Here is a 26,670-nt window from a genome sequence, read left to right on the forward strand (position 1 = left end):
AATTCTGACCAGTTCTGGAGAACTGGTAGTGGAAATTTTGAGTAGTTCGGAGAACCAGTAGCGGAAATTTTGAGTAGTTCAAAATTTCACCTCTGACTGGCACCGCCCTATCAATTCTCTGCCAGGAGGTCCCAGCTGATCATCTGGGCCTTCTTTTGTTGCCCTGCACAGGAGAACAGAGGAGGAAATCAGGTTAGTAGGGTGGGGACAGAATGGGGATTTTACAATATCCTTCCCCTGCCATGCCCACCAAATCATGCCCGCCAAGCAACACCACGCCCACGAAGCCATGCCCATAGAACTGGTAATAAAAAAATTTGAATTCCACTACTGGGATTACATACATTTTGTATGGTAAAACTGTTGAGGCAAGCCTTTTGTTGGGATTCAGCTGCAAAATTCATAAGTTTGTAACATCTTCTAAAGACACCACTTCTAAAGATGCCATCCCATTGGTCCATCATTTCGACTCTGTGTTGATTGTTGCTAGTAATGGTGGGTTGTTTCTGCCTTACCACTTAAGTGAACAAGGCTGAATTCATCTTTTCCAGTGTTGAGTCAACAAATTCCCCTGCCTAACACTATGCAGATGTGATAAAGTAAATTGATTTGATCCCATCTTCTGGTGACCACATGAACATATTCATGCAGTTTGCATGGTGAAAGTACCCAAATCATTTTTCACTAATGATTTCTGAGATCTTTAAGTAACCAGGTTATCCTACATTGCTATTATTATTGCTATTATTATTGCTATTATTATTATTGCTATTATTATTGTTGTTATTGTTATTATTACTATTATTATTACATACAGACAATGTTGAACAGGTGCTGCTATCAACTGAAGCAACAGAAAGCTATTATAAAACAACTTGGGGTTGTCTATGATACATTTTTTTTCAGAAAAGTCTGCTCATACCTGTCTCCAATTAATGAAGAAACCATGGCATATGTAAACCACATATGACTTTGTGCCATAATATAAAAATCAGATTATGCAGTCAAACTAAGGATAACATTACGAAATATGTTTTGTCATCATTGACGTCCTCACAAAGTGATGATTTGATTCTCTAAGTATTTACATTTACATCCAGAAGATGCATATGGAAGATTGGTCGCATTTTTATGAAGCATTATTATATAGATGATTTCAGATTTACATACAATCAAACTGAATGTTGTATTTATGCCAGGCTCCTTTATTTAATAACTTTATATGTGTCATGAAATAAAAATGGATTTTCCTAAATGGTTTTAGAACATGATCTACGAAACAGACATTTAGGCATGCTGGAAATTAATTGTACATAGTTGGACAAAAAGTTAACTTGTTTTAGTAAATTCTTTAAGAAGAAATTGGGAATTTTGAAGATGTATTAAAAGAAGAGAAAAATAAACTATAAGTACAGCCACTGAGGGAGCTAAAGAGAACTTGGAAAATGCTGAAACTAAGTTGAATATTATTTTTAAAAATCAGTTGATTTGAATATGTAAGTATAAATACAACAACAAAATAACTTCTTGTTCCATTCTCCTTTTTTCAGCATCAGTAAACATTTTCTATCAGTTTGGTGGATACCACGTGGAAAACAAATCTCATGCAAATGCCATTCTTATAGAGTAGTAATACAGAAGGGGATTTTGCATATTTATTTTTATTTTCCATCACCTTGACAAGGCAACACCTATTTAGTTATATAATGTCTTGATCTCTTGTATTTAAAATATCTTTCAGTATTATGATCCTTGATATATTACTGTAGATTGTAATGAGGATAACCTGAAAATAGAGGAAAATGTCATATCCTTTACATACAACTGATATAGTCTCAGTGCTAAAAAATCTAATTATCTCCCAGCTTTGGCTAAAGCTGTGTTAAGCATTGCTTACCCAGAATGAAAATCGAAAAGAGGTTTTAAATTTGGCTTGTTTATAAAATTAGATCTCCCAGCTATATATTTTCAGCAACCAGTGGAACTTTTAAAAATGTATCAAAGGATATGTGAGCTCCTTTTTTGAAGTTATCAGATCAAATGATATTGTTTAATATTTGTCAGAAAATTGCCTATTTTTAATTAAAGTGCATTAAATGATTATTGAGAAGATTTTTGAACAATAGGCAAAAGGACTGCTTGCAACCTGCCTGTGAATCTATCTAAAATAATTATGTGGCTTTCTTTCTCTTTCTCTGATTTTAGATTTTATTTTCCTTTTATTGTGAATAAATGCTATCCTTGATGATAAATATAAAACAAAGCAAAACAACAACAAAAAGCAGTTATCGTGCTCGCATTTTTATCTGATTACCATTATCACAACTTAATATTACATTAAATGTTAAATTAACAGTTGAATGAATATTTACATTAGGGCTGCATTTCATTTGATGGTCCCAGACCTAGATATTGGTGGTTTGGTTTGGTTTTACGTTTGCTATATCATTTGTTATTTTATAGACCTTCTGTCATGTTTTTCAGAATAGAAGTATCCTAGAAAAGATTATAAAGCATTTCCTTGGTATTAACATTAATTTGGGAAAAATTCAAGATATTGCTATATTCAATAGATCATATTGTTCTCTAGCTGTTTGTAAGCTTGTCAACATATTCAGCAAGTGTACTTCATGTAGCGTTCGGAATAGACTAAGCTGAAGTCTTCCTCTGCTCTCCTTGCCAAAAAAAAAAAAAAATTATTATTAAATTGTTGTGATTTTGAAGAGAGGAAAAAAGGAGAAATAAAAAAGGATTTCCGCCAGCTGGCTGCCTTGGTAGCGCAGCAGCCACAACAACCCTTTGTTGTTTCAATAAAGTAAAAGCTGAAGTTCGCTCCGAGTTTGCCTCAGGTTATTCTGCCGCTCTACAACACTGGCGACGAGGGCGGGATCCCTATAAGAGGCAACCGGGCAAAGAATCGCTGAGCAAAGTCACTACAAAAAGAGCCGAAGTCACTACCGAGCTGATTGTCACTTTAAGAGCTACTGTCACTATTCGCGAGCGCGAATTTCAACTTTCCTCGAAAGATACGGCACCGCTGAATCGAGATGACTTCGAACCCTGCATTCCTGCCTTTCAGACTGACAGCGGAAACATGGGAGTCCTACAGAAACCGATTTGACTGTTTTCTAGATGCCATAGACCTTGCTGACATTTACGACCATAGGAAAAAGTCCTACTTTTTAAGTTTTTGTGGAGCCACAGTGTTTGACACTGCTAGGGCATTATTGGCTCCACGTTCAGTTAAGACTGTTTCATGGGAAGAATTGCAGGAAATTCTTTCCAACCACTATTCCCCTAAGCCATCCAAAATTGCCAGGCGTCATGCTTTTAGGAGATGGATTCAGGCTGAGGGAGAGACTATTAGTGGGTGCATGGCTGCCCTACGAACAGCCGCCTTGCATTGTGGGTTTAGAGACTATCTGGAAGACATGTTATTAGACCAACTAGCTTGTGGAGTCAGGGATTTAAGGCTACAAAGGTGTCTATTGGCTAAAAGAGATTTAACCCTTAAATTAGCAATTGAAGAGTCTCAAGCTGCTGAACTATCTGCACTTTCAGCAGCAGAAATTCAGGGAAATGCAATTAGCCAGGGCAGCTCAGCCATCCATTACGATGAAGCCTCCTCAGAAGAAGGCTCTGAAGAGGCTAATGATGTAAATCACCTCAGGCAGCAAAAAAACAGTCAAGGGGAAAATAGGCCAAACCCCAATCTACTTCCACGGCATCAGCCCATTTGTCTAAGCTGTGGGGGAAACCCCTCAGGGCATCCTGCAAGTTCAGGAATGCCATTTGTCTAAAATGCCAAAGGAAGGATAATTTAGCCAGGGTCTGTCAAGTAGGAAAGACTTTTGCCCAAAAGCCTCAGACAACCCAACATTTCCAAAAACAAGTTGAAGACTGTTTTACCTGCTATCAAGCCAAGCTGACTAACAAAGGCTCTAACAAAATTAGTGTTTTTGTTTCTATAGAAGGAAAACCTTGCAGGATGGAGGTTGACACAGGCTCAGCACTGTCCATCATCTCCTGGAGCCCCTTGAAACAACTACTTCCCAGAATGGCTAAGAAGAAGCTTCTCGGCTGCCAGTTAACCCTACACGACTACCAAGGCAGAACCATCCCAGTCATTGGAAAAGGCAAGTTTTTTGTACAATTTCAAAATTTTAAAGGTCACTTGCCTTTAGTGGTAGTGGATGGTGCCCTCCCTAGCCTGTTGGGGTTAGACTGGTTTCCTGCCCTTGGCCTCCATATAAGCAGAATCCACTCTATTACAAATGTTGATGTGGACACCTTGTTTAATGACTATGCTGATGTGTTCAGTGAGTGGCTGGGCTGTATTCAGGAACCCCAATATCTTTCAACTTGGACCCTCAGGCAGTACCAATCCGTTTAAAGCCTCGAAGGGTACCTTTTGCAATCCGCCCCAAATTAGACATGGAGCTTGACAGATTAATTAAACAAGGTGTATTAGAGCCTGTGGACTTCGCAAAATGGGAAACCCCAATAGTGACACCCCTGAAGAAAGACTGGAGCGTGAGAATCTCTGCAGATTACAAGACGTCATTAAACAAATATTTACAAATCAGCGCCTATCCAGTCCCTGTTATCCAGCACCTACTACATTCTTTTGAGCCAGGAACCATTTTCGCTAAATTAGACATGTCACAGGCCTATCAACAGTTCCCTGTTGATGACACAGCTGCTGAACTACAAACTATTGTAACAGACAGGGGCACTTTCAAATGTAGGCGCCTCCAATTTGGCGTAAGTGTAGCCCCAGGAATTTTCCAATCCTTAATGGAAAGACTTCTTCAAGGATTACCGGGTGTAGTTCCGTACTTTGATGACATTTTAATATCTGCCCCGACAAGCCTCAGGTACTGCAAAGAGTCAGAGGAGTCCTTGATCATTTCAGACAGCATGGCCTTAAGTTAAAAAAAGACAAGTGCACTATTGCCACCCCACAGGTAGAATTTTTGGGATACAGAATTGACGCCTCTGGTATTCACCCAATCGAATCCAAAGTAAGGGCTATTCACGAGGCACCCACGCCAACTAACAAAACTGAGCTCCAGGCTTTTTAAAGGACTTCTTAACTTTTAGGCTTCATTCTTGCCTCATAAAGCTTCTGTTGCAGCGCCTTTGCACACACTCTTGGACAAGCAATCCCCCTGGCACTGGGGACCTAGGGAAGCCCATGCCTTCCACGCTGTCAAATCATTACTTACATCCAATGCTGTCCTGTTACAATTTAATGAACATTTACCTTTAGTTTTAGCAGCAGATGCTTCTCCTTTTGGCATAGATGCTGTTTTAAGTCATAGACTGCCTACCGGTTCTGAGGCACCTATTGCCTTTTTCTCCAGAACTTTTTCCCCAGCTGAGAGCAATTACAGTCAAATTGACAAGGAGGCTTTGGCTGCAGTTGCTTCTGTCAAAAAATTCCATGAGTTTCTATATGGACACTATTTCGAGTTGATCACGGATCACAAGCCGCTGTTAGGCCTTCTGTCTGGCGAGAAACAAACTCCTCAGATTTTGTCTCCAAGAATGACCAGGTGGACCTTATTTCTGGCTGCCTATTCCTATAAACTGGTTCATCATCCTGGCAAGAGTCTATGCCACGCTGATGCTCTTAGTCACTGCCCCCTGCCTGTTCCTGTGGAAGATCCTGCACCAACTAATGCGGTTTTCCAGATCAACGATCTCAAACTCCCCATTGCTGCCCTCAGTATACGCGCTGCCCCACTCTTCCAGGGACAAGGTAATCGCCCAAGTTCTTGACTGGGTGAACTGACCTTGATGACCACCACAACTTCAGAAGCTGTCACTAAGGCTCTATCAAGGATATTCACTACCCATGGCCTCCCTGACACCATCGTGTCTGATAACAGCCCCCAGTTTACTTCCTGTGAGTTTGAGGTCTTCCTAGCCAACCTAGAAATAAGGCATGCAGCTCCTTTTCATCCTGCCAGTAATGGCCTGGCTGAAAGGGCAGTCAGATCAGTCAAGGAGGCCCTGGCAAGGTTTGGGCCTATAGATTGGCACTCTAGGCTCACTAAGTACCTCCTGACCCAGCACACAACCCCCTGTGCCACCACTAATAAGTCTCCAGCTGAACTTCTCATGGGTAGATGTCTGAGGACCACCCTAGACAGACTCCATCCACATTATGCCTCAGTCACACCCCTAGGGTCAAAAAGCCAGACAAGGGAGTTCTCTGAGAATGACTAGATCTATGCCCGGAACTATGCGGGACACCCTTGGTGGATGCCTGGGCAAATTGTAGCGGTAACTGGTCCTAAGTCTTACAGGGTCCTACTGCAAGACGGGTGCATCTGGTGCCGCCATATCAATCAACTTAGAAGGTGTTGGAGTGTGTTTGCAGATGGCCTTCAAGACGTTCCTGCAACAGAGAAACCGCCGGCACCCAAAGAAACTTCCCTTCCCGGCACCCAAAGAAACTTCCCTTGGATCCAACAAGAATGCAAGCCTACCTGAACTGCCATTGGTCCCTCACCCAGAAACACCTGAAGCCAAGATGCCAGCTTCATTGGCACCAGAAGTTGCCCAGCAAGCAAACAAGTTCCTTCCAGCAGCAGCTTCATCAGGACTTAGAAGATCTGGCCGCCTGCGCAAGCGCTCGAGTTATCTAAAGGACTACGCATGGTTCGTTCTGGGGGAAAGGAGTGTAGCGTTTGGAATAGACTAAGCCGAAGTCTTCACTCCGGTCCGTGTTTCCAGCGGGAACACGGACCATTCCTATTGGCTGATGCTGTTTGACAGCCAGCTATAAAAGGGAGCTGTCAAATGGCATCAGCTTTTGTCCACCAGCTGGCTGCCTTGTTAGCGCAGCAGCCGCGGCAACCCTTTATTGTTTCAATAAAGTAACAGCTGAAGTTCGCTCCGAGTTTGCCTCAGGTTATTCCGCCAACTCACAACACTTCAGAATGTTGTTCTATGTATTTACTTCAATAACAATCATTAGCAGCGAGACCAGAAAGATCTGCTGTGGATCTTGCTATAGAGTTATGCTGAGCTCAATGAAGAAATACCTGTCAAAAGATAATGCAAATGAATGATATAAAAAGCTTTGGATCAAAGGCCGTAAGTCTCTGAATATCTGAATATAGACAATACATATTTAACTTGTCAATAAATACCCTGTTGGGGGAAAAAAACCACCATAAAAATTTAATGACTAGCAATCTTCTTGGGATTCTGAATTGCAAATCGGAACAGTTGCCAGGGGCAACGGTCTTGGCCTTAACAACAGTTGTATCAATGCAAATACACTTTAATCTGTTGATTAAACTAATACAATCAGTGAAAATAGACCAGCATTGGATGCTAAATTCATAGCTCTTCGAGTTGCCTAGTAACACAGACCAGTGTTGAGTATATGCTACATTTCTTCTCCCATTCTATCACCCTTTCAAATGTTTAGAAAGCAACTACTATACGGGGATAATAAAAATACATGTTATTTTTTTTTGTGGGGGCAGTAATTGACTAAAATGCTGGTTTGCTTATTTTGTGAAACACATGCTCTTAAAGAGTGAAGGACTTTTTCAATTGGCAGTGGTATAATGTTTTATGCTCATATTATCATGGTGGGTGTTTCTGAGGCGAACATTTCTATGCCAAGGTATTATCAAGGTTAATGCTTTCTAACCCCGTCATGCTAAATATTTAATCTATATATTCTAGGATGAAATAAGAGATAGCTATAGGAAAGATTCATAAATGAATATTGGACTAAGAAAATAGCTAAACACACATATAGGAAGAGAAGATTAAAGATGAAAAAAAAATATTCTTAATTTTTTTTAAATTTCTTTATAATTCATACTTTTTCCTAGCTTTTAGAGGTAGCCAAAGTATTGTTCATGTTATATGGTGCACAAAATTCATTACATTCTGTTCATATCTAGTACCAAAATTAACTGCATTAGCCTAATTTAGATCCATTGCTACATATGGTGGGCTTGTAGTAAAATTTTATAAAAGCAAAACGAAAATAATGTCTTTGTACTGACTCCATGTTTCTTTTTTATATAAAGATTTAAATAGGGTATTAAATATTCTAAAGGTATCATAGAGTGAGCTGGTAGGTCTTTGTATTATCTTCTATATTTTATCAAGGATTAAAAAGACTTCCATGATTTGGATAATCATAAAATAGCAATAAGATTGTGTTGGTTTTTGAGATTGCCCTTTTAATGTTTTTTTTTAATCCTGTGTTTTTACTGGATGATTCTGTTCTTCATAGTATATACCACCTGAATCATGCACCAGGTAGCAGGGCTATAGAAATCAATTAAATATATAAAGTAATTTCCCCAATTTCCTTCCCTCTCCCCCCCTTTGGGGGATATTTTGAATTATACCATATGAAGTTTTGCAAATAATCGAACTAATAAACAAAATTAAGAAATAGGTAAGGATAGGAAGTGTGACCAAAGGGTATTTCATATTAGAATAGATTGAGGAAAAATGAGAAAGAACAGTTCTTTAAAAGGAAAATATTCATTATGAAATAATCAAATAATCAAATGGGATGTGGGCAATCTGTTTAGTTGATTACCTACATAGTTATAGTCATGTAAAGCCATAGCAAAGATTAATTCTCTTATCTTCCCTTTCCTTCCCTCCTCTCGTCTCATCCCCTCTTTTTTGTGTTATTCAAAGCTTTTTTTTTAACTTTAAAGTAAGAAAAAAATGAATTGTTCTTCTTACAGTACTGAGTCCTTGAATTACAGCAGAGGAGGGGGAAGTTGCAGATTCTGTTTTGATATTTAAACAAATGTTAGAAGACTAAATATTTGTTAGAGTGTATCTTGGTTTTTATCCCAGGGAGACCACATCAAGACAAATGCTAGCCACAAGCAAGAATAAGCTTTCATTTATCCTTTCTTTCCCCTCAGAAATCAGTGTGGTTGGAGATTGTACTACCTTTTTTAAACACAAGAGGTTTGTTTAACCTTTAAAAGGCTTCTTTCCTGAGAGACGCATGCTTGATCATACAACATATGGGTTTTTTCTTTCATGTAATAATTCTATTGTACTTAACACTAGAAATCAGGAGTAGTCCTTGTCTGACTAACAGCAGAAATGAGGAAAAAGGACTTGGAGTTTTCTGTCTATTTATTAGAAGAGAAATATTGCAAAAACAGAGCAGAATTGGTGCATGTGTATTTGGGGTGGGGGATGCAGGCAAGCTAGCAAAACAACAACAACAACACCAAGGAATTGAATATGGGCTGGATTCTCAGGATCTGCAGAGAAAAGAATTTCAGAAAAAAAATCATACAGCACGTTCCTATGAAGAAGTTGCCAATATTTCTCAATCTTAGCAATTTTGCAAACATGACCCAAAAGTACTTTTTTAAAAGGCAACTGGACTTTTTTTTTTCTTGAGGACATTTGGCTTCTCATCCAAGAACCTTCTTCACCTCTAACCTCTTAAAACACCCATTTGCATTATTCAGGAGATCCTGAGAGCACAAATAAACCTTCAAGTTGCCTCAGTGACTCTCAGAAAATTGTTGACAAGCAAATGACTACAAGGAATATAAATCCTTCCATCCTCCACCATTCAGTCAGAACTAAAAAAAAATTATTGGATGAGAAGTGAAATGTCCTCAAGGAAAAACAAAGTCCAGTTCCTTTTGAAAAAGCACTTTTGGGACAACCATGAACTGCATGACTGAGAATCTATCTCTTTAGACATTTCCAAACATGCTGACTGGGAATTCTGGGAGTTGAAATCCATGCATCTTAAAATTGCCAAGTTTGAGAAACACTGAGTTAGGCAGTGGTTGTGAATGTTTTCAATTTCTCTTGCATAAGTCTGTCCCTCTTCTCGATCATATGCCCTAGAGTGGCAATAATACTGAGAACATCCTTTCCATACCTTGATATTCTTCTTAGCTGGAGATCTTGTTAGAAGGTAATTTGATAAGATCTCTCTCTCTCTTTGTTTCTCACTTAGGAAAAACATAATGCAATGCCTGAAAAATTAGCTTCAAAGTTAGTAAAATTGAATTTTTTTCTCTAAATACAACCACAGTCTTTCCACATCTAGTCTACTTTGAATTTGGCTGGGCAACCTGGTCTTATATTGCCTGGGCAACCTGGTCTTATATTCATAAGATGCATCAAGTCTGATCAGGATTTGCTAAATCTCCTTACCAGACAGAGGAAATTGAAGGTTAGATTTCATTTAGAAAAGTGATGTATAGAAGACTGGAGGAATATGCCAATATTTTGACATTTGATTTCATGAAAGTATCCTTATTCAGGGTTGGCCTCAGAGTGCGGCCAAAAAAGTGAAGATGGTGCCCAGGACACAATCTGTGTGGTCAACACCCAGGACACAATCTGTGTGATTGACACAGATTTTTTTTTAAAAAAGGGCAGAGCTTTGATTGCACTATTATGGCTGTCTTCATTTAAAAAAAACACTAGTATTTAGTATTTATTTGATTTGTCAATCACTTACAAGATACAGGTATAAGAATAAACATAGTTTTGAATACATGAGATAGATACTTATAAGAAAAATAAAAAGAAACAATAGGACAGGGACAGTAGGCATGATTGGTGCGCTTATGCATGCCCCCTACAGGCTTCTTAGGAAGGGGATGAGATCAATAGTAGACAGTCTAAGGTTAAAGTTTTTGGGGTTTGGGGAAGAAACCACAGAGTCAGGTAGAGTATTCCAAACATTGACCACTCTGTTGCTGAAGTCATATTTCCTGCAATCAAGTTTGGTGTGGTTTACCTTGAGTTTGTATCTATTGTGTGCTCTTGTATTGTTGTGGTTGAAGCTGAGGTATTCATTGACTGGTAGGACATTTGCAATGTATGATTTTATATACTATATTTAGATCGGAGGCGGCATAGTTCTAAGTTTTCTAGGTCTAGAGTTTCAAGTCTGGTAGCATAAGGTATTCTACAATGAGTAGATGAGTGGAGAACTCTTCTTGTGAAATATTTCTGGACTTTTTCAATTGTGTTAATATCAGATACATGATATGGGTTCCAAACTGATGAGCTGTATTCAAGCATAGGTCTAGCAAATGTTTTGTATGCTCTAGTTAGTTGTGTGATATTACCAGAGAAGAAGCTACATATGATTAGATTAACAACTCTTAATGCCTTTTTGGCTATATAGTTACAGTGGGCTCTAGCACTTAGATCATTAAGAGATGAGTACTCCAAGGTCCTTGACAAAGTTTGGATCCTCAACAAGGTCTTGATTATTTAGCTTGTATTTTATTTTCTGATTTTTTTTTTTGCCATTATGTAAGACAGAGCATTTATTTGGTGAGATTTGAACTTGCCATTTGATTGACCATTCTGATACATAGTCAAGGTCTTTTTGGAGGGTAGTAGTATTGTCTGTGGTGTTGAATAGCTTTACAACATCAGTGAAGAGAACACAGTTGCTCTTAATATGATCACAGAGGTCATTTATGTAGAGTATGAAGAGAGTTGGTCCTAAAATACTGCCTTGGGGTACAGCACTGTTGACAGGTACAGAATTTGATAGGAGGCTCCCAATTTTGACCATTTGTTGTCTGTTTGACAGGAATGCTTCTATCCAGTTATGTAGGTGTCCAGAGATACCATAAGATTTTAGTTTCAGTAGTAGTTTGTCGTGTACCACTGAATCAAAGGCTTTACAGCAGTCTATGTAGATTGTACCTATTGCTTTGCCCTGATCGAGTTGTATAGTCCATATGTTTTTGCAATGTAAGAGTTGCAGATTACAGGATAGTTTTTTTCTGAAACCAAATTGTTTATTAGAGAGTAGGTTGTTTGTCTCTAAGTGGAGGATAATGGATTGATTAATAATTGATTCCATGACTTTACAGGTGATGCAGCATAAGGAGATTGGTCTGTAATTTTCAACTAGGCGGGGGTCTCCCTTTTTGAAGAAGGGGATGACCGTGGCTTGTGACCATAGTTTTGGCAAGGAGCTGGCCCTGAAAGATTTTTCAAAGATTATGCTTAAAGGTTCAGCTACGGCAGTGGATAGCTTTATTAAGAAGTAGGCACATATTCCATCTGATCCAATAGATAGGGATGATTTTAGATTCTGTGGTGCTTTTTCAATAATGTCTTCTGTAAAATCAATATGTATTAGATCATTATAATTGTCTGTGGTTTGACTATGAAGTACTGGGCTTGATCCATTGCTGTTTACAAATACTGAGCCATAGAATAGAATAGAATAGAATAGAATAGAATAGAATAGAATAGAATAGAATAGAATAGAATAGAATAGAATACTTTATTGGCCAAGTGTGATTGGACACACAAGGAATTTGTCTTGGTGTAAATACTCTCAGTATACATAAAGAAAAGGTACATTTGTTAAGAATCAAGAATCATAATGTACAACACTTAATGATAGTCATAGGGTACAATCAACAATCAAATCATACTAGGAAACAGTCAAGTGGGAGGGAATGGGTGATAAGGAGTGGTGAGAAGATTAACAGTAATAGTAGTGTACACTTTGTAAATAGTTGAACAGTGTTGAAGGAATTATTTGTTTAGCAGAGTGATGGCTTTTGGGGAAAAAACTCTTCTTGTGTCTAGTTTTTTGGGTGTGCAGTGCTCTGTAGCATCGTTTTGAGGGAAGGAGTTGAAACAGTTTATGTCCAGAATGTGAGGGGTCTGAAAATATTTTCACAGCCCTCTTTTTGACTTGTGCAGTATACAGGTCCTCAATTGAAGGCAGTTGGGTAGTAATTGTTTTTTCTGCAGTCCTAAGTATCCTTTGAAGTCTGTGTCTGTCCTGTTGGGTTGCAGAACCAAACCAGACAGTTATAGAGGTGCAGATGATAGACTCAATAATTCCTCTGTAGAACTGTATCAGCAGCTCCTTGGGCAGTTTGAGCTTTGAGTTGGCGCAGAAAGAACATTCTTTGTTGTGCTTTTTTGATGATGTTTTTGATGTTAGGTATCCATTTTAGGTCATGTGATATAGTAGAACCTAGAAATTTGAAGTTGTTGATACTGTGTTGTCTAGTATTGTAAGAGGTGGTAGTATAGGAGGGTTTTTTCTAAAGTCTACCACCATTTCTATGGTTTTGAGTGTGTTCAATTCCAGATTGTTCCGGTTACACCATGAAGCAAGTTGTATAACCTCCTGTCTGTATGCAGAGTCACTGTTGTCTCGAATGAGACCAATCACTGTTGTGTCATCAGCAAACTTCAGTATTTTAACAGATGTATTATTTGAGATGCAGTCATTGGTATATAGGGAGAAGAGGAGATAGCACACAGCCTTGGTGGGGCCCTGTGCTGATTGTACAGGTATCGGATGTGATTCTGCCTAGCTTCACCTGCTGCTTCCTGTCTGTTAGGAAGCTTATGATCCACTTACAAGTGTTAAAGAGGTTTGCTTTGATGGTGTCATCATTGCAGTCTCTGCCATTAGGTCCTTTCAGGGGTGGGATGGACCTTGAGACTTTTAGTTTGTTGTTTACAAAGTTGTAGAAAGCATGGGTGGAATTTGTGCATAGAAGGTTTTCCTCTTGTTTAATGTGATAATTAGTGCATTCAGTTTTCATCTGGTGGCATAGATTCTTGTATTGGTTTTTGAAGTTGGCAACGTGACCATATTTGTTTTTCTGCCAAAGTGATCTCTTTTTGGATTGAAGCTTCCTTATTGTTATGGGTAATCTGTTTTTCCTGGTTTTGGGAGTAGTTATTGGTACATATAGTTTGATGGCTCTTTTGATTTCTAGTAAGAAGATGTTGTAATGGTCTTCAACAGTATTACATCCAGTGAATAGAAATTGCCAATCAAGGGAAGAGAGATAGTTGACTATGAGATTATAGTTGCCTTTTCTGAAGTTATAATTGGGGATTCTGTTGTTATGATGATTTTTGTGTGGATGTATGTTGAGACAAAAGTCAATCATGTTGTGGTCACTGTTGGAAAAGGGTTCTTTAATTTGTATTCCATAAATTGAGTTCAAACTATTGCAGAAGATGATATCGAGGCAGTTGTTAAGCCTCGTATTATTGGTTACTAGTTGTTCCAGTCCCAGATTTGTTACAGCATTGTAGAAGGTTGCATGTATGGGTTCAGTTGTACATTCATTTAGGGTGCAGTTAATATGAGGTAGATTGAAGTCACCAAGAAAGATAAAAGTGTGTGGGCAGGATGCTGTCCATGTTAGTAGTGTATTTAGCTTGTTTACATGTTCAATGTCATAATCAGGGGCTCTGTAACATAGCGAGAACCGAATTGTGATATTTAAGGTCAGTTCATAGATAATGGTCTCAGGAAGAGCAAGCTCTTGGTAACTTGGATGTTTTTTAGATGTAAGGACTTTTTATAGAAGATAGCAACACCACCTCCTCTACGGATTTCACGATTGGATCAGTAAACATGATAGTCTCTTACTGAGGTAATGGAGTCAGGGAGAGATGCATTGAGCAATGTTTCATGGACAAATATGATGTCAAATTTAGCCATATTTAGTAAGAGGAGAAATTCAGGTATTTTATTTACAAGGGTTCTTGCATTGAGTAGCTTGCATTTAAGGCCAGTTGTAGTTTGAATTGAGGTAGTTGGGGACATGCATACTTAGTCTTGGGTAATGGTGGATTGGTTGAAGTCAGGTTGGATGCTGAGTTGTGGGTTGTGTGACTTTCTTTTGATACAATCTGCACGGTAATCAATGTACGGGTCATTCTCTCCCTTGTCTAGATGATTTTTGAGTTCTGTGCATAGTATACAAGAGTGGGCACATTGCTGTAAGGTTAGGTCAGGACAAGATTGAAGGTTTTTATGGTTGGGGTTGTTTTTGGCAAGTGAATTTATAGTATAATTGAATTTACATTTGCTTAATTCATTTTTGCAAATGACTCTGCAGAAGCGTGGGGCCACAGAGCCGTCTGTTTTTAAGCTCTCGGCCAATGCAGGAAATGTCAAGTATTTCATCAGGGAAGATGGTTGGTGCTTGATAGTCACTGATGATGTTGTGGACAATTGTGATATCATCATTGTTATTGATGTCCTCTAGACCAAATAAGATGGCATTAGGATGCTTTCATTCGCGCTCGACAGCTTCTCTGATGAGGATTGTGATATCATTATTTGTTTGATTTATGTTTTTTTGTGGATTAGGTTGCAGTTGTTGGTTTGTAGCTATTGGATGTTCAGGTTTTTGTGTTGCGTCTTCTTCTTCTTTTTTTTTTCAAGGTTAGTTAATCTTTCATTTAAAGTGTCCAGGGATGCTACTATAGTGTAAAGGGATGATATTTGTGTTTCTATGGAGTCAACTCTTTCAAACAGGACTATATGTTTATCCAGTTTGGGTTTGCATGGTGGGAAGAAAAATGGAAATGCATAATTGGATGTTTCTAGAAATTGAGCCATTTGCTTGGGTAATTCCAGGCAGTCATGATGAGTGTATTTTTCACATAGAGAACATTTGATGGAATTTTCATTAACCTTTAGAGTTACAGAGCATATAAAGCATGTGCAGGAGTCTTGTGGTTCATTGGTGGGGATTTTTTTTCTCTTTAGGTTGTGGTTTGGTATTTGATTTTTTTACTGGCATGGTAGGTTTGTTGAGATAGTATGTTGATTAAATTGCTTAATAAAACAATTTTGGGTAATCAATATAGCCAATATCACACCAATTAATCAATTACAATAATCTCTCCAGCCAAGTAATTATGCCAAGCAACAATCAGCCTAATTAATTAATTACACTAATTGTTAAATACACTGTTCAATTAAATTCACTCCCTGCAAACACCCCTGCCCACATTCATAATGTTACTATCAAAAGTGTTTGTGTCAGATTAAGGAGAAACTGTATTGATACATCTCTTGGCAATTCTCAGTAGAATAAGGTTTTCTGACTTCTAATAATGTGAGGATAGAAGCAATTAAAACTTTCACCTTTGAAATTAGGTGGTTAAAAACAATGGTTAGAGAAAACCCAAGCTTAGATTAGTTATAACCATTATTACATTATTTCATGAGATAATGCTGAGCAAATACTTTATTGTTCAAAGATTAGTGTATTTTTCTCTCTCCACTGAAGCCTTTGCTATGCACTTGACTTCCTTTGCTAAATTTTTGGAAACTCATTAAAAAAATGTTAGAACCATTGAGCCTGAAAATTATCGCCTCCTGGCTTACTTTGTGTACTGAGTTTGTGAAATCTGTTTAGCCATACATTTCCATTTCTGATTAGAAGCTGATTCATATTGGCAGATGTATGCATTTAATAGAGAAATAAAGATAGTAATTTCAGCACAGCGGTTTATTTTATCAGCACATATAAATACCTTTTTATTGTTTTGTTTGATATTTGATTCCCTGCTTTCCTCTGTGCCATTGTTGCATGACATTCTGTTTGGCACACAGTTTATTTTTAGGCACAAGACTATCAAAGTTTTTTTTTTTCTTAGTGGGATTGTCAGTGATCTTCAAAAGGAGTCATATTACTTAGCACAAGAGGGTTCTTGAAACAAAGAAGAAACACTGGATAAATGGGAAATTATAAATCTAGACCAACGCAAACTTGTACTGGTAATTACTTTTGTTTTTTTTTAAAAAAATAAATGCAACTGCATTATCAATTATTCAGTTTAATTTGCTCCTTGGTTCAAATGCCAAATATTTATTGTTGATATTATAAATGAAGAATGGCATAACTCAGAAACAGGCTTTCCTTTCAGCTGAAAGGATAGCAGAGTCAGAATGATACTGATTTAGCTGAGATTTTATAAAAGTCAAGCTATACAAAAAAGTACAAATTTTCAAAAATTTATGGTTTGTGCTTTCAGTATTTATATAAACTTATAATGATCTATTATTATATCATTAAATTATTTATTTCTCAAGTACAATTCTTTGAGTAAATAAATATGAGGATTATACTGATTTAGCTGAGATTTTATAAAAGTCAAGCTATGCAAAAAAGTACAAATTTAAAAAGAATTATGCTTTGTACTTTCAGTATTTATGTAAACTATAATGGTCTATTATATAATTAAATTGTTTATTTCTCAAATATAATTATTTATGTAAATAAATATTTATACGTATTTTTGACCTGGAAGAGAAAAGGGATATATATTTAAAGGATATCAATCAGGGATTTTTGACATAAATTCATGATTTCAGATAACTGAAGGTATTTCAGTCAAGATTTATATTCCTTTCTCTTTTTAACTATAGATGAGTGGAAGAAAAAAATTAGTGAATCATATGCTATAATCATTGAAAGATTAGAAGATGATCTGTTAATCAAAGAAAAAGAGCTTACAGAGCTGAGGCATGTTTTCAGGTAAACAGTTTTCTGAAAGTTGTTTATCAAATTATATAAGAACAATAGTGAATCAGTTTTTAACTTCCATAGTCATATATTGTTAGATTTAAGGAGGCCATTAAATTACTCTTAGAAAGATAAACTAGACAAAGAAAATAGAATCTGATGTTTGTTTTAACTGTACCTCACACTACATAATACCATAGTCCTCAACTAATCACTGTAATTGAGCCCAGAATTATGGTTGTAAATTGTACCGGTCATTCAAGCAGTTTACTACATAACCACAACAAATTTGACTTCCTTTTTTGCAGTGTTTGCTAAGTGAATCACTGGAGCATTAAGCAAATGCCACAATCATTAAACAAATTCATTTTCCACAATGGATGTTTTTGCTGGAAACGAGAAATAAATGCCACATTCCAGAAAAAAATTGTAAATCATGGTCATGTGATCATGGGACCATGCAAAGGCCATAAATGTGGGCCGGTTGCCAAGCACCCAAAATATAATCATGTGACCGCTGGTTGCAGCAGCCCCCAGCTTTGAATCTGGGTTGTAAATAGTCCAGGGGAAGTCTGTTGTAACTTCAAATAGTCACTTAATAACCAGGCATAAGTTGAGGACTATCTGTAATGAGCAAGATTTGATACATATTCACTCTCCTCCTTCATACAGATACTTCTCTCACAAACATTTGTTTTTATTTTGTTTATTACTTGGAAGCCATATTGTGGCTTACAACATTCATACATAATTCTTGGCTTAATTCTTGCACAGTGATATACATGTAGATGTGAGATTTGGGACTGCACAGAATTATTACTATATGAATCAATACATTCTTCTGTACTTTCTTTGGCTTTTAGATATTCCATGGATGTCATAGTGGTTAGTGGGAAGCCATATAGTTAGTTTTGATTCTAAAGAGCTTGTCCACCTAGACTGACATGGCTCTTATAAGGTTAAGGGGTTAAAATTTCTGGGCAGAATAATAATTTTAGTTGCTTTCTCTTCAGCTCATGTAAGTTTCCCTCCAGTTATAACAACAAGGCATCTTGAGTTTCCTCTTTTCTATTTTCCTCAAAACAGGAAACCCGTTTTTCATATTGTTTGCCATTTATGTTTTATTCAAGTTTTGGTTGATGATTTATTTGTGAATTTGAGCAGATTTTAAAAATGCAGTGTATTTACATGCAAGTCCATGGAACACGAGGCTTCACCATACAGCTAAATGCTGCATATTGAAAAGGAAGGGACCTCAGAGAGTAAATTAATTAGTTTGACTTTTGCTATGACCTGAGCTGTCTTCATTGTGTGTATTTGTGGATTAATTTTGGCAGGAAATCTATGCTACTCATCTGCAGGAAATTATTGGATGTGCTGGGTAGTAGCAGTAACTTCCAGTATAGTCTTTCAAAAAATTGTTTAATGATTGCGAAGCTTATTGTGAAACTTATGTGCACATCTGCCTTTCAACCTGGGCCCATCATATTTTGGGGAGCGAAGTTGTGCAGTTGAGCCTCAAGCCCCCATTTTCTTTTGCTATTCCTGAGACTGTACAGGTAGTCTTTGACTTACGACCACAATTGAGCCCCAAATTTATGTTGCTAAGTGAGACATTTGTTAAGTGAATTTTGCTCCATTTTATGACCTTTCCTGCCACAGTTGTTAAGTGAATCACTGCATTTGTTAAATCAGTAACATGGTTGTTAAGTGATTTTGGCTTCCCCATTGACTTTGCTCGTCAGAAAGTCACAAAAGGCGACCACATGACCCCAGGACACTGCAACCGTCATAAATATGAGTCAGTTGCCAGGGTATCTGAATTTTGATCATGTGACCATGGGAGTCCTGCAATGGTCATAAGTGTGAAAAACGGCAATGTCACTTTTTTCAGTGCCATTGTAACTTTGAATGGTCACTGAACGAACTGTTGTAAGTCAAGGACTACCTGTATTATATGCATCAGGGTAATTGGATTGGATTTAATACAGTGGTGGGATTCAAAATTTAATACTACTGGTACTGTGGGTGTGGCTTGGTGGGCATAATGTGGCTTGATGGTGAGGCATGGCTTGGTGGGTGTGGCTTGGTGGGCGTGGCTTGGTGGGTGTGGCAGTGGAACAATACGGTAAAATCCCCATTCCCTCCCCAACCCCCTAACCTGATTTCCAGCTCCGTTCTCCTTTGCAGGGCAACAAAAGAAGACCCAGCTGATCTGGGAATAGATGGGGCAGGCCAGTCAGAGGTGGTATTCGAACTACTCAAAATTTCTGCTCCCAGTTCTCCAGAACTGGTCAGACCTGCTGAATACCACCTCTGTTTTAATACCAATAAGAGGTATTAAAAACACTGATTATATGTCTTAATTTCATTGCTTTACAGTAGAGCTGCTACTTGGATGTCAGAAAACTGAGTGCTAAATATGGACATTGTTGCTTGTAGCTCTGGAGAAAGGATCGGCATATTTCTATAATACGAGAGTGTTGTGCAGGAAAGAAGACAGAATGGAGCATAGTTTGGCTTTCTTCTGTGCATGAAAGGAATGTTTGAGTTCAGGAAGACAAATATTGGACTTTATTTACAGTCAGCCTTGAGTAGCATCTTCCATCTTTGCAATGTGTTTGTGCACTTGGAAGTACATTATTGGAATGAATTTAAATGATAGCATGGTGTCATTTATATATCATATATTATATATGGTATATGACACCATCATAGGTGGCATGATAGCAATATTCCAATATTTAAGGGGTTGCCACAAAGAAGAGGGGGATCAATTCACCAAAGCAAAACAAGAAGCAATGGATAGACTCTAATCAAGGAAAGAACCAACCTAGAACTAAGAAGAAATTTCCTGACAGTTAGAACAATTGATCAGTGGAACGACTTGGCTTCAGAAGCTGTAAATGCTCCAACACTGGAGGTTTTTAAGAAAAGATTGGACAATCATTTGTCTGAAATGGTATAGGGTTTCCTGCTTAAGCAAGGGGTTGGACTAGAAGACCTTCGAAGTCTCTTACAACTGTTATTCTGTTAAAGAGCTGCATAGTGCTAAGTGAGCATAATCCACTCACTTGGATTAAGTTTTGTTGAACTCATGGGGCTTAGTGTCAACCCATTTATGTTTGTGCTGTGATCTCATTGTGGTCAGTGGCAGCATCTCAATTATTTGAAATATGTTCAATTAAGGTCAGCGATTAGGGAATTAGATTCTGGTGAAAGATGCATGTTTCGAGGGTAGAGAGGGAACACGTGTAAAGTAACCAATCTTAATCCTGAAAGCAGAAAGGAAAAAAAGAATCTTGAAAGAGCAAATGTGTATTTATTGCCCTTGCAGAAGTATCTTATGAAAGAAAAACTTTGGCTCCGTACAAAATGGCAGCAATTGTGATGAGGCCAAAATGGTAAATGCACATCATGATCCCAAATTGTGGATATGTTATCCTTAGCCATTCTAATAGCTGACAAAAGACAGAAATTGCATGGTGATGTCATTGTGCACATTTGATCATTTTTCACCACTATCCCTTGCAGATAGCTGTATGATTTGCATAATATATGCAAATACCTCCATCCAACATAAAGCTTGACTTTTGTTTCTGAAGCCTAAAAGAAGAGAATTCGGCCATTAAACAAACATTTGTAACTGAATCTGAAACCAGGTTTGACATCTCAGGAGCATCCTCCAGCTGCATGCACCTTCTCTATTCCCACAGGAAAGAATGCGCTCTAGACATAACATCCCACCTCTTATCTCTATAACTCCCCTTTCAACAGCTAGAGTGTGACAAGCCTGAAGTACCATTAAAATCTTTGCAGAAAGCTAAAGAAAGAAAGCTAAAAAACAAAGGCTAAAATAAAATATGGCTGCATATATGAAGAGCCGTGGTGGCGCAGTGGTTAGAGTGCAGTACTGCATGCTAGTTCTGGTTACTGTCAGCTGCCTGCAATTTGGCAGTTCAAATCTCCCCAGGCTCAACGTTGACTAAGCCTTCCATCCTTCCAAGGTGGGTAAAATTGAATTGAATTGCATTCTTTATTGTCATCGTACGTATATACACAGTATACATATAATGAAATTCACATAACACCCAGAGACCAGACCCAACATGCACACAAACGACAATCCCCAAACACCCCTCCACCTGCCAAAATTCCCCGCCTCATAAAAACACAGAAACATTCACACAACAGACCAAGTAATACTGTCCAACAACTCACTGATGGTGGTCCTTAAGTTCATTGTTAAGTGCAATTATAATTCTGGGATAAAAACTGTTTAGAAAACGTGTGGTCCAAGTTTTAATTGTTCTGTATCTTCTGCCAGAAAGCAACAGTTCACAAAGACTGTAAGCAGGATGAGGACCCAGATTGTTGAGGGGCAATATGCTGACCCTGTAAACTGCTTAGAGGGGGCTGTAAAACACTGTGAAGTGGTATATAAATCTAAATGCTATTGCTAAATGCTACGTCATCTTCAGGGTTGACAGGCTGCCTCCCCTTCAAGTGAAAAGAACTTCCATCAGATCGTCTTCTTCACTCTCTGCGCTTTATATTATTGGCATATCATGGGCATATTCATTTAAAGAATGAAAGCTGACTGAAGCTACTTTACTATAACTAGCTTATAAATATGTAACAAAATAAAAGAAAACACGTCACTTTCATTACAAAGAAAATCAGTGCCGAATTGAGTATTATTCATTTATATTTATTATTTATTACTAAAATTTCTGTGTTACTCTCTTCAGACTGAAAGCTCTGAGAATTTTAATAGTAATTCTAATTTTGAGAACCTGGGGTTCAATGCAAAGGTGTGATATGTTGATAATGATGGCGATGAGGATGAAAATCATAACAATTTCTTTTGACAATATCAATTCACTCCATCTAATCCATTTGCCAGAGACTTTTCCAGTAATAGCTGGAATCATTGAAATATACCTTCAACCTTCAATGCTGTTGTTTATTTTGTGAAAACTCAAATAATAGCCAGAGGGGCGCAAATATTTAATAAGTATTAATCAAGATAAGCCTGAAAAAAATAAGAAATTCATACATATATGAAAAATAAGATTTTCTATGCAAGTTGAACAACATTTTCGTCGAAAAAAGGCAGTGGAGAATAAAATCTATAACTTTTTTTAAGTGACTATAATATATGGGTTTTATAGTACAACAATGTACAAGAAAAGTTTCTATTTAGCAAATGCAGCCAAACTAATCATTTTAGCATATTAGTCATAGTGACACTGGCTCCAAAATTGTCATGCTTAGCAATCTCATTTGTTTCCAACCCATTTTTGTGTGCTAAGCTTTTCTTAAGATATGAGAGCATAGTCCAACAGAAGCAAGAACAAATGTTAGTCTTTAATCTGAATAAAAATCTGGATGTTTCACAACTTCATTGTGTACACAGCGAGAATGTAGATGAAGAATGAGGTAGCCATCACAAAAGAACTGGATGAGTAAAGTAATCTAGGCTATAACTTTAGCAATAAAGGATGACATCTAAGGGCCGGGGCACAGACCTTCTCTTGCTAGGTAGGAAGTGCTGAGTAGATGTTATCCTGAATTTTATTTTATTTATTAGTGAACTCTAAGTCACCTTGCAGAATATAAAGCCTTCACAGAGCAATCCAGAGGTGGTATTCAGCAGGTTCTTACTAGTTCTGGAGAACCAGTAGCGGAATTTTTGAGTAAATACCACCTTTGACTGGAGATTTTACAGTATCCTTCCCCTGTCACACCCATCAAGCCACACCCACAGAACCGGTAGTAAAAAAATTTGAATCCTACCACTGGAGCAATTCTATCATTACTCTTTTTATATCAAATTGTCTCAAAATGCATGGATTCCATTGTCATCCTATGCCATCATATGGCTCCGTCCCTCATTAGAAGGAAGGGAGGAAGTTCTAGGTATTCTTTCTGGTGAGGGAGGCTACTGCAGATTCGTTTTGCTTAGCTAAGGGCTATTAAAATTAATGTGGTATAAAGCTGGGATTCATGCTTTATTGATTTTCATATTCTCCTCCTTTCAGTTAAAGTTGTCAGAATGTTTATGGATCTGGATAGCCTCTCTATGTAGTAACACCAAGTAATTTAACATGGCTGCCAGTACCTAGGTTTTTTAAATTTCAGCTAGCAACCATTATGAAGCACAGCATATTCTTTCTGCTTGTGGTGATTTTTCAGGTTGTTATAGTAGCAATGCCCCTTAAGTAATGTTTTGATTTATATTTCACACTTCTTAGCTGCCCATCTCACTCAGAGAGGGGATCTGGGTACTAGTCCATGCTGGCTCAGGAATTCTGGGAATTGAAGTCCATAACTTGTAAATTTGACATAGTTTCCTACCTCAGGTCAGTAAAATGAGGATCCAGATTGTTGGGGGCAATAAGCTGACTTTGTAAACCACTTAGGACTGGAAAACACTGTGAAGTGGTAAGTGCTATTATTATTTAGTCCCACCCTAGGTGCTTCACATATTGCCACTGTTCAGAGTATCTTAAAGGGGTGTGGGGAGACAGAGAATTGCTTGTCTTTGGTTTGGGGATTAGCAGCAGGGGTGGGATTCAAATTTTTTAACAACCGGTTCTCTGGGCGTGGCTTAGTTGGTGGGTGTGGCTTGGTGGTCATTGTTGTGTAGTCGTTGGGATGACACACGAGGCAGACACGGAGCTGAAGGCTAACACAATTTATTTAAACATAGCAGGTTGACGCGGCTGCCCTGGCTGGGCAGGCAGCCTGGAGAGCGAGAGCTGCCCTGACTGGGCAGGCAGTCCGGGAGCGATGGCTGCCTCGGCTGGGCTGGCAGTCTGGGTGACGTTGGCTGCCTCGGCTCGGCAGGCGGTCCAGGAGGCGTTAGCTGCCTCGGCTCGGCAGACAGTCTGGAAGGGCTGTAGCCGCTCCGGCTGGGCGGGCAGTCCGGAGGGCGACAGCTGCTCCGGCTGGACGGCAGCCCGGGGGGGCGGGATAGCTGCCTCGGCTGGGCGGGCAGCCAGATGGTGAAACTGCCCGGCCGGGCGGGCAGCCCGGGGCGAGCTCTGCGGCGCTGCCCGTTGGTCAGCTCCGCTCGCCCGCTTCATAAGCTTTGGCTGGCTCTGCCCGACAGCCGGCTTTTATAGCCGACTGTCAAACGGAGCCAGCCAATGGGAACGGCTGGAGTTCCCGCTCAAACGGCGGACCTGGTTGGGAAACCCCAACCAGTTCAAAAGACATAACGGAAACTGTCAGGGACACAACAGTCATGTTATTGGCTGGGCGTGGCCAACTCAATATCACTCACATCTAGGCATGTATCTCCTCACCTGGCCTCTCATGACTATGGGGATGCTGCAACAGTTGTAAGTGTGAAAAATTTTCATAAGACACTTTTTCAGTGCCATTGTAACTTTAAATGGTCACTCCACACAGGCAAAATACCAGAAAAAGAGGGAAAGAAAACTCCAGAGAGGTTCCTGAGACAGGAAGTCTAGTCCTGCCAAGAATGTAAAAAGGGTTAACGGAGAGGCAGTTTCTGTAAGCAACACCAGAATGTTTCCTTCCTGCCTTCCTTACAGGATTAAGCCAGCAATTTCTTCTAACAACTGGTTCACTGAATTGCTTAGAATGTTAACAACCGGTTCTAGTGAATAGGTGAGAACTGGTAGAATCCACCCCTGATTAACAGTGTGACATGCCAGCAGAGTCAAGTTAGGCATTTTCTGAATTTTTGACATGCCAGATCCAAACAATTTGCATCACTGCACTGTGGTGGTTTTGGCTTACTCAAATAGGCCTGGGTAGGCCTTCCAATTAGTCCTAGAAAAGGCTCTCAAACAAAAATCATTCATTAGAGATTTTTCTACATTTCTAGTTACAATGCAGTTTTAAGATTACACTCTTGAATAGTCAGAAAAGCAATCAGATGCTTAAGGGAAAAAAATAAATCTAACATGCACATACACAAATGTATTGCTGAATCAACTGTGTTTTTCTTTCATATGTAAGAAAAAAGCAAAAGAAGAAAGAGAAAATTGGTTCAAAACTGTTGCACAACTTATTTGTCGACTACAAAATAATTTGGGGCACGTTGCAAACTCATGGCATTTTTATAATCCAATTTCAAAACACAATTTGAAACTTGGCCTTGTAATAATATATATGCTCATTATTTTAATTATTATTTCTTTTTCTATAAGAATGTATTCCTAAATCAATAGAGAATACGGATGGGGGAGAATGTTAAATGAAAGCAGCTCTAAATATAAAAAATACTGCTTGTATTTATTTACTAATTAAAGATCTTTGTGAAGTTTGGTATACATATATTTAGTTTTCCATTTTCCATTTACTCTTCCATTTTACATACATACAGTGTGTCAATTGGTTACGTATCTTTTGTAGTTATTTACTCACAATTTATATCAGTCTTCACATTGTCAAATTAACATATGTTTATATATTTATCAGTTATTAATCATCCCTGACTACACTATTTATTCCATCATTTTATACGAGATGTTCCAAGTTTTATCTTAAAATTTATGTTATACTTTCAACCAGTGGTTATGTATATCTATATTATGTTTTATATCAAACTATTAGATTTCTATCACAAAATTATCTAGTCTATTATATTACCATGCCTTTTTATCCAACCATTGATAAAACAAAACCCATATCATATAAAATTGCTTATCTTCTTGTTCTCTAATTTCAAATTTCAGTTTACTCATTTCAGCACAGTCCATAATTTTTTGATAACTTCCTCCTGCATAGGTATTTTGTCATTTTTCCAATTCTTCACAAATACAATTCTAGCCACTGTTAAAACATTTACAATCAAATATTTCAGTTCTTTATTGTATATGTCCAGTATGACTCCCAATAAAAAGATCTCTGGTTTAAAGTCTATATGTTGTTTTATCATTTTTTCCAACCATGTGTGGATTTTAGTCCAGTATTTTTTTGCGTCTGAACATGTCTACCACATATGGTAATATGAACCAGGTATCTGATGACATTTTCAGCATTTATCTGATTTATTCTTAAACATTCTCGCAAGTCTCATCAGGGTAAGTGCCACCTGTAAAACATCTTATACAAATTTTCTTTATATGCAATTGACATTGTCATTTTATAATTTTCCTTTCTCAGTTTATATGCTAACCATCTACCTGGCCTATTTGCATCTTCAAAATAGTTCTGTTTAGCACTTCTAATTTTTTGTGCCAATTCTTCTTTCTCTATCTGACCCATTTTATGTTTAATTATGTCCATTTTAAGTTTAATATCTTTTTTCTGTGGCATTTTCTGTAATTCTTTTTCCAGTTTTTTGTGATCATCTTCTAGAGTTTTA

At 38.0% G+C, this 26,670-nt stretch overlaps 1 protein-coding gene across 2 annotated transcripts in view; it reads left to right on the plus strand.

Moving 5' to 3' along the window:
- The window catches only part of LOC113436045 (serine/threonine-protein kinase TNNI3K), a 256,652-nt gene that overhangs the window by 16,641 nt on the left and 213,341 nt on the right, over positions 1-26,670 (plus strand). The window contains exons 1-2 of one of the 2 annotated variants that reach the window (XM_026700174.2): positions 16,465-16,576; positions 17,228-17,336. In XM_026700174.2, the coding sequence (XP_026555959.1) occupies positions 16,537-16,576; positions 17,228-17,336 (149 nt within the window). In that variant the 5' untranslated portion in view covers positions 16,465-16,536. Of the gene's footprint in view, positions 1-16,464; positions 16,577-17,227; positions 17,337-26,670 lie in introns of those variants that run through there. The other variant, XM_087930027.1, reaches the window with a different exon arrangement.

The sequence above is a fragment of the Pseudonaja textilis genome, chromosome 3 (genome assembly GCF_049901715.1).
Source record: "Pseudonaja textilis isolate UNSWEBS1 chromosome 3, rPseTex1.2, whole genome shotgun sequence".
Classification (NCBI taxonomy): Eukaryota; Metazoa; Chordata; class Lepidosauria; order Squamata; family Elapidae; genus Pseudonaja; species Pseudonaja textilis.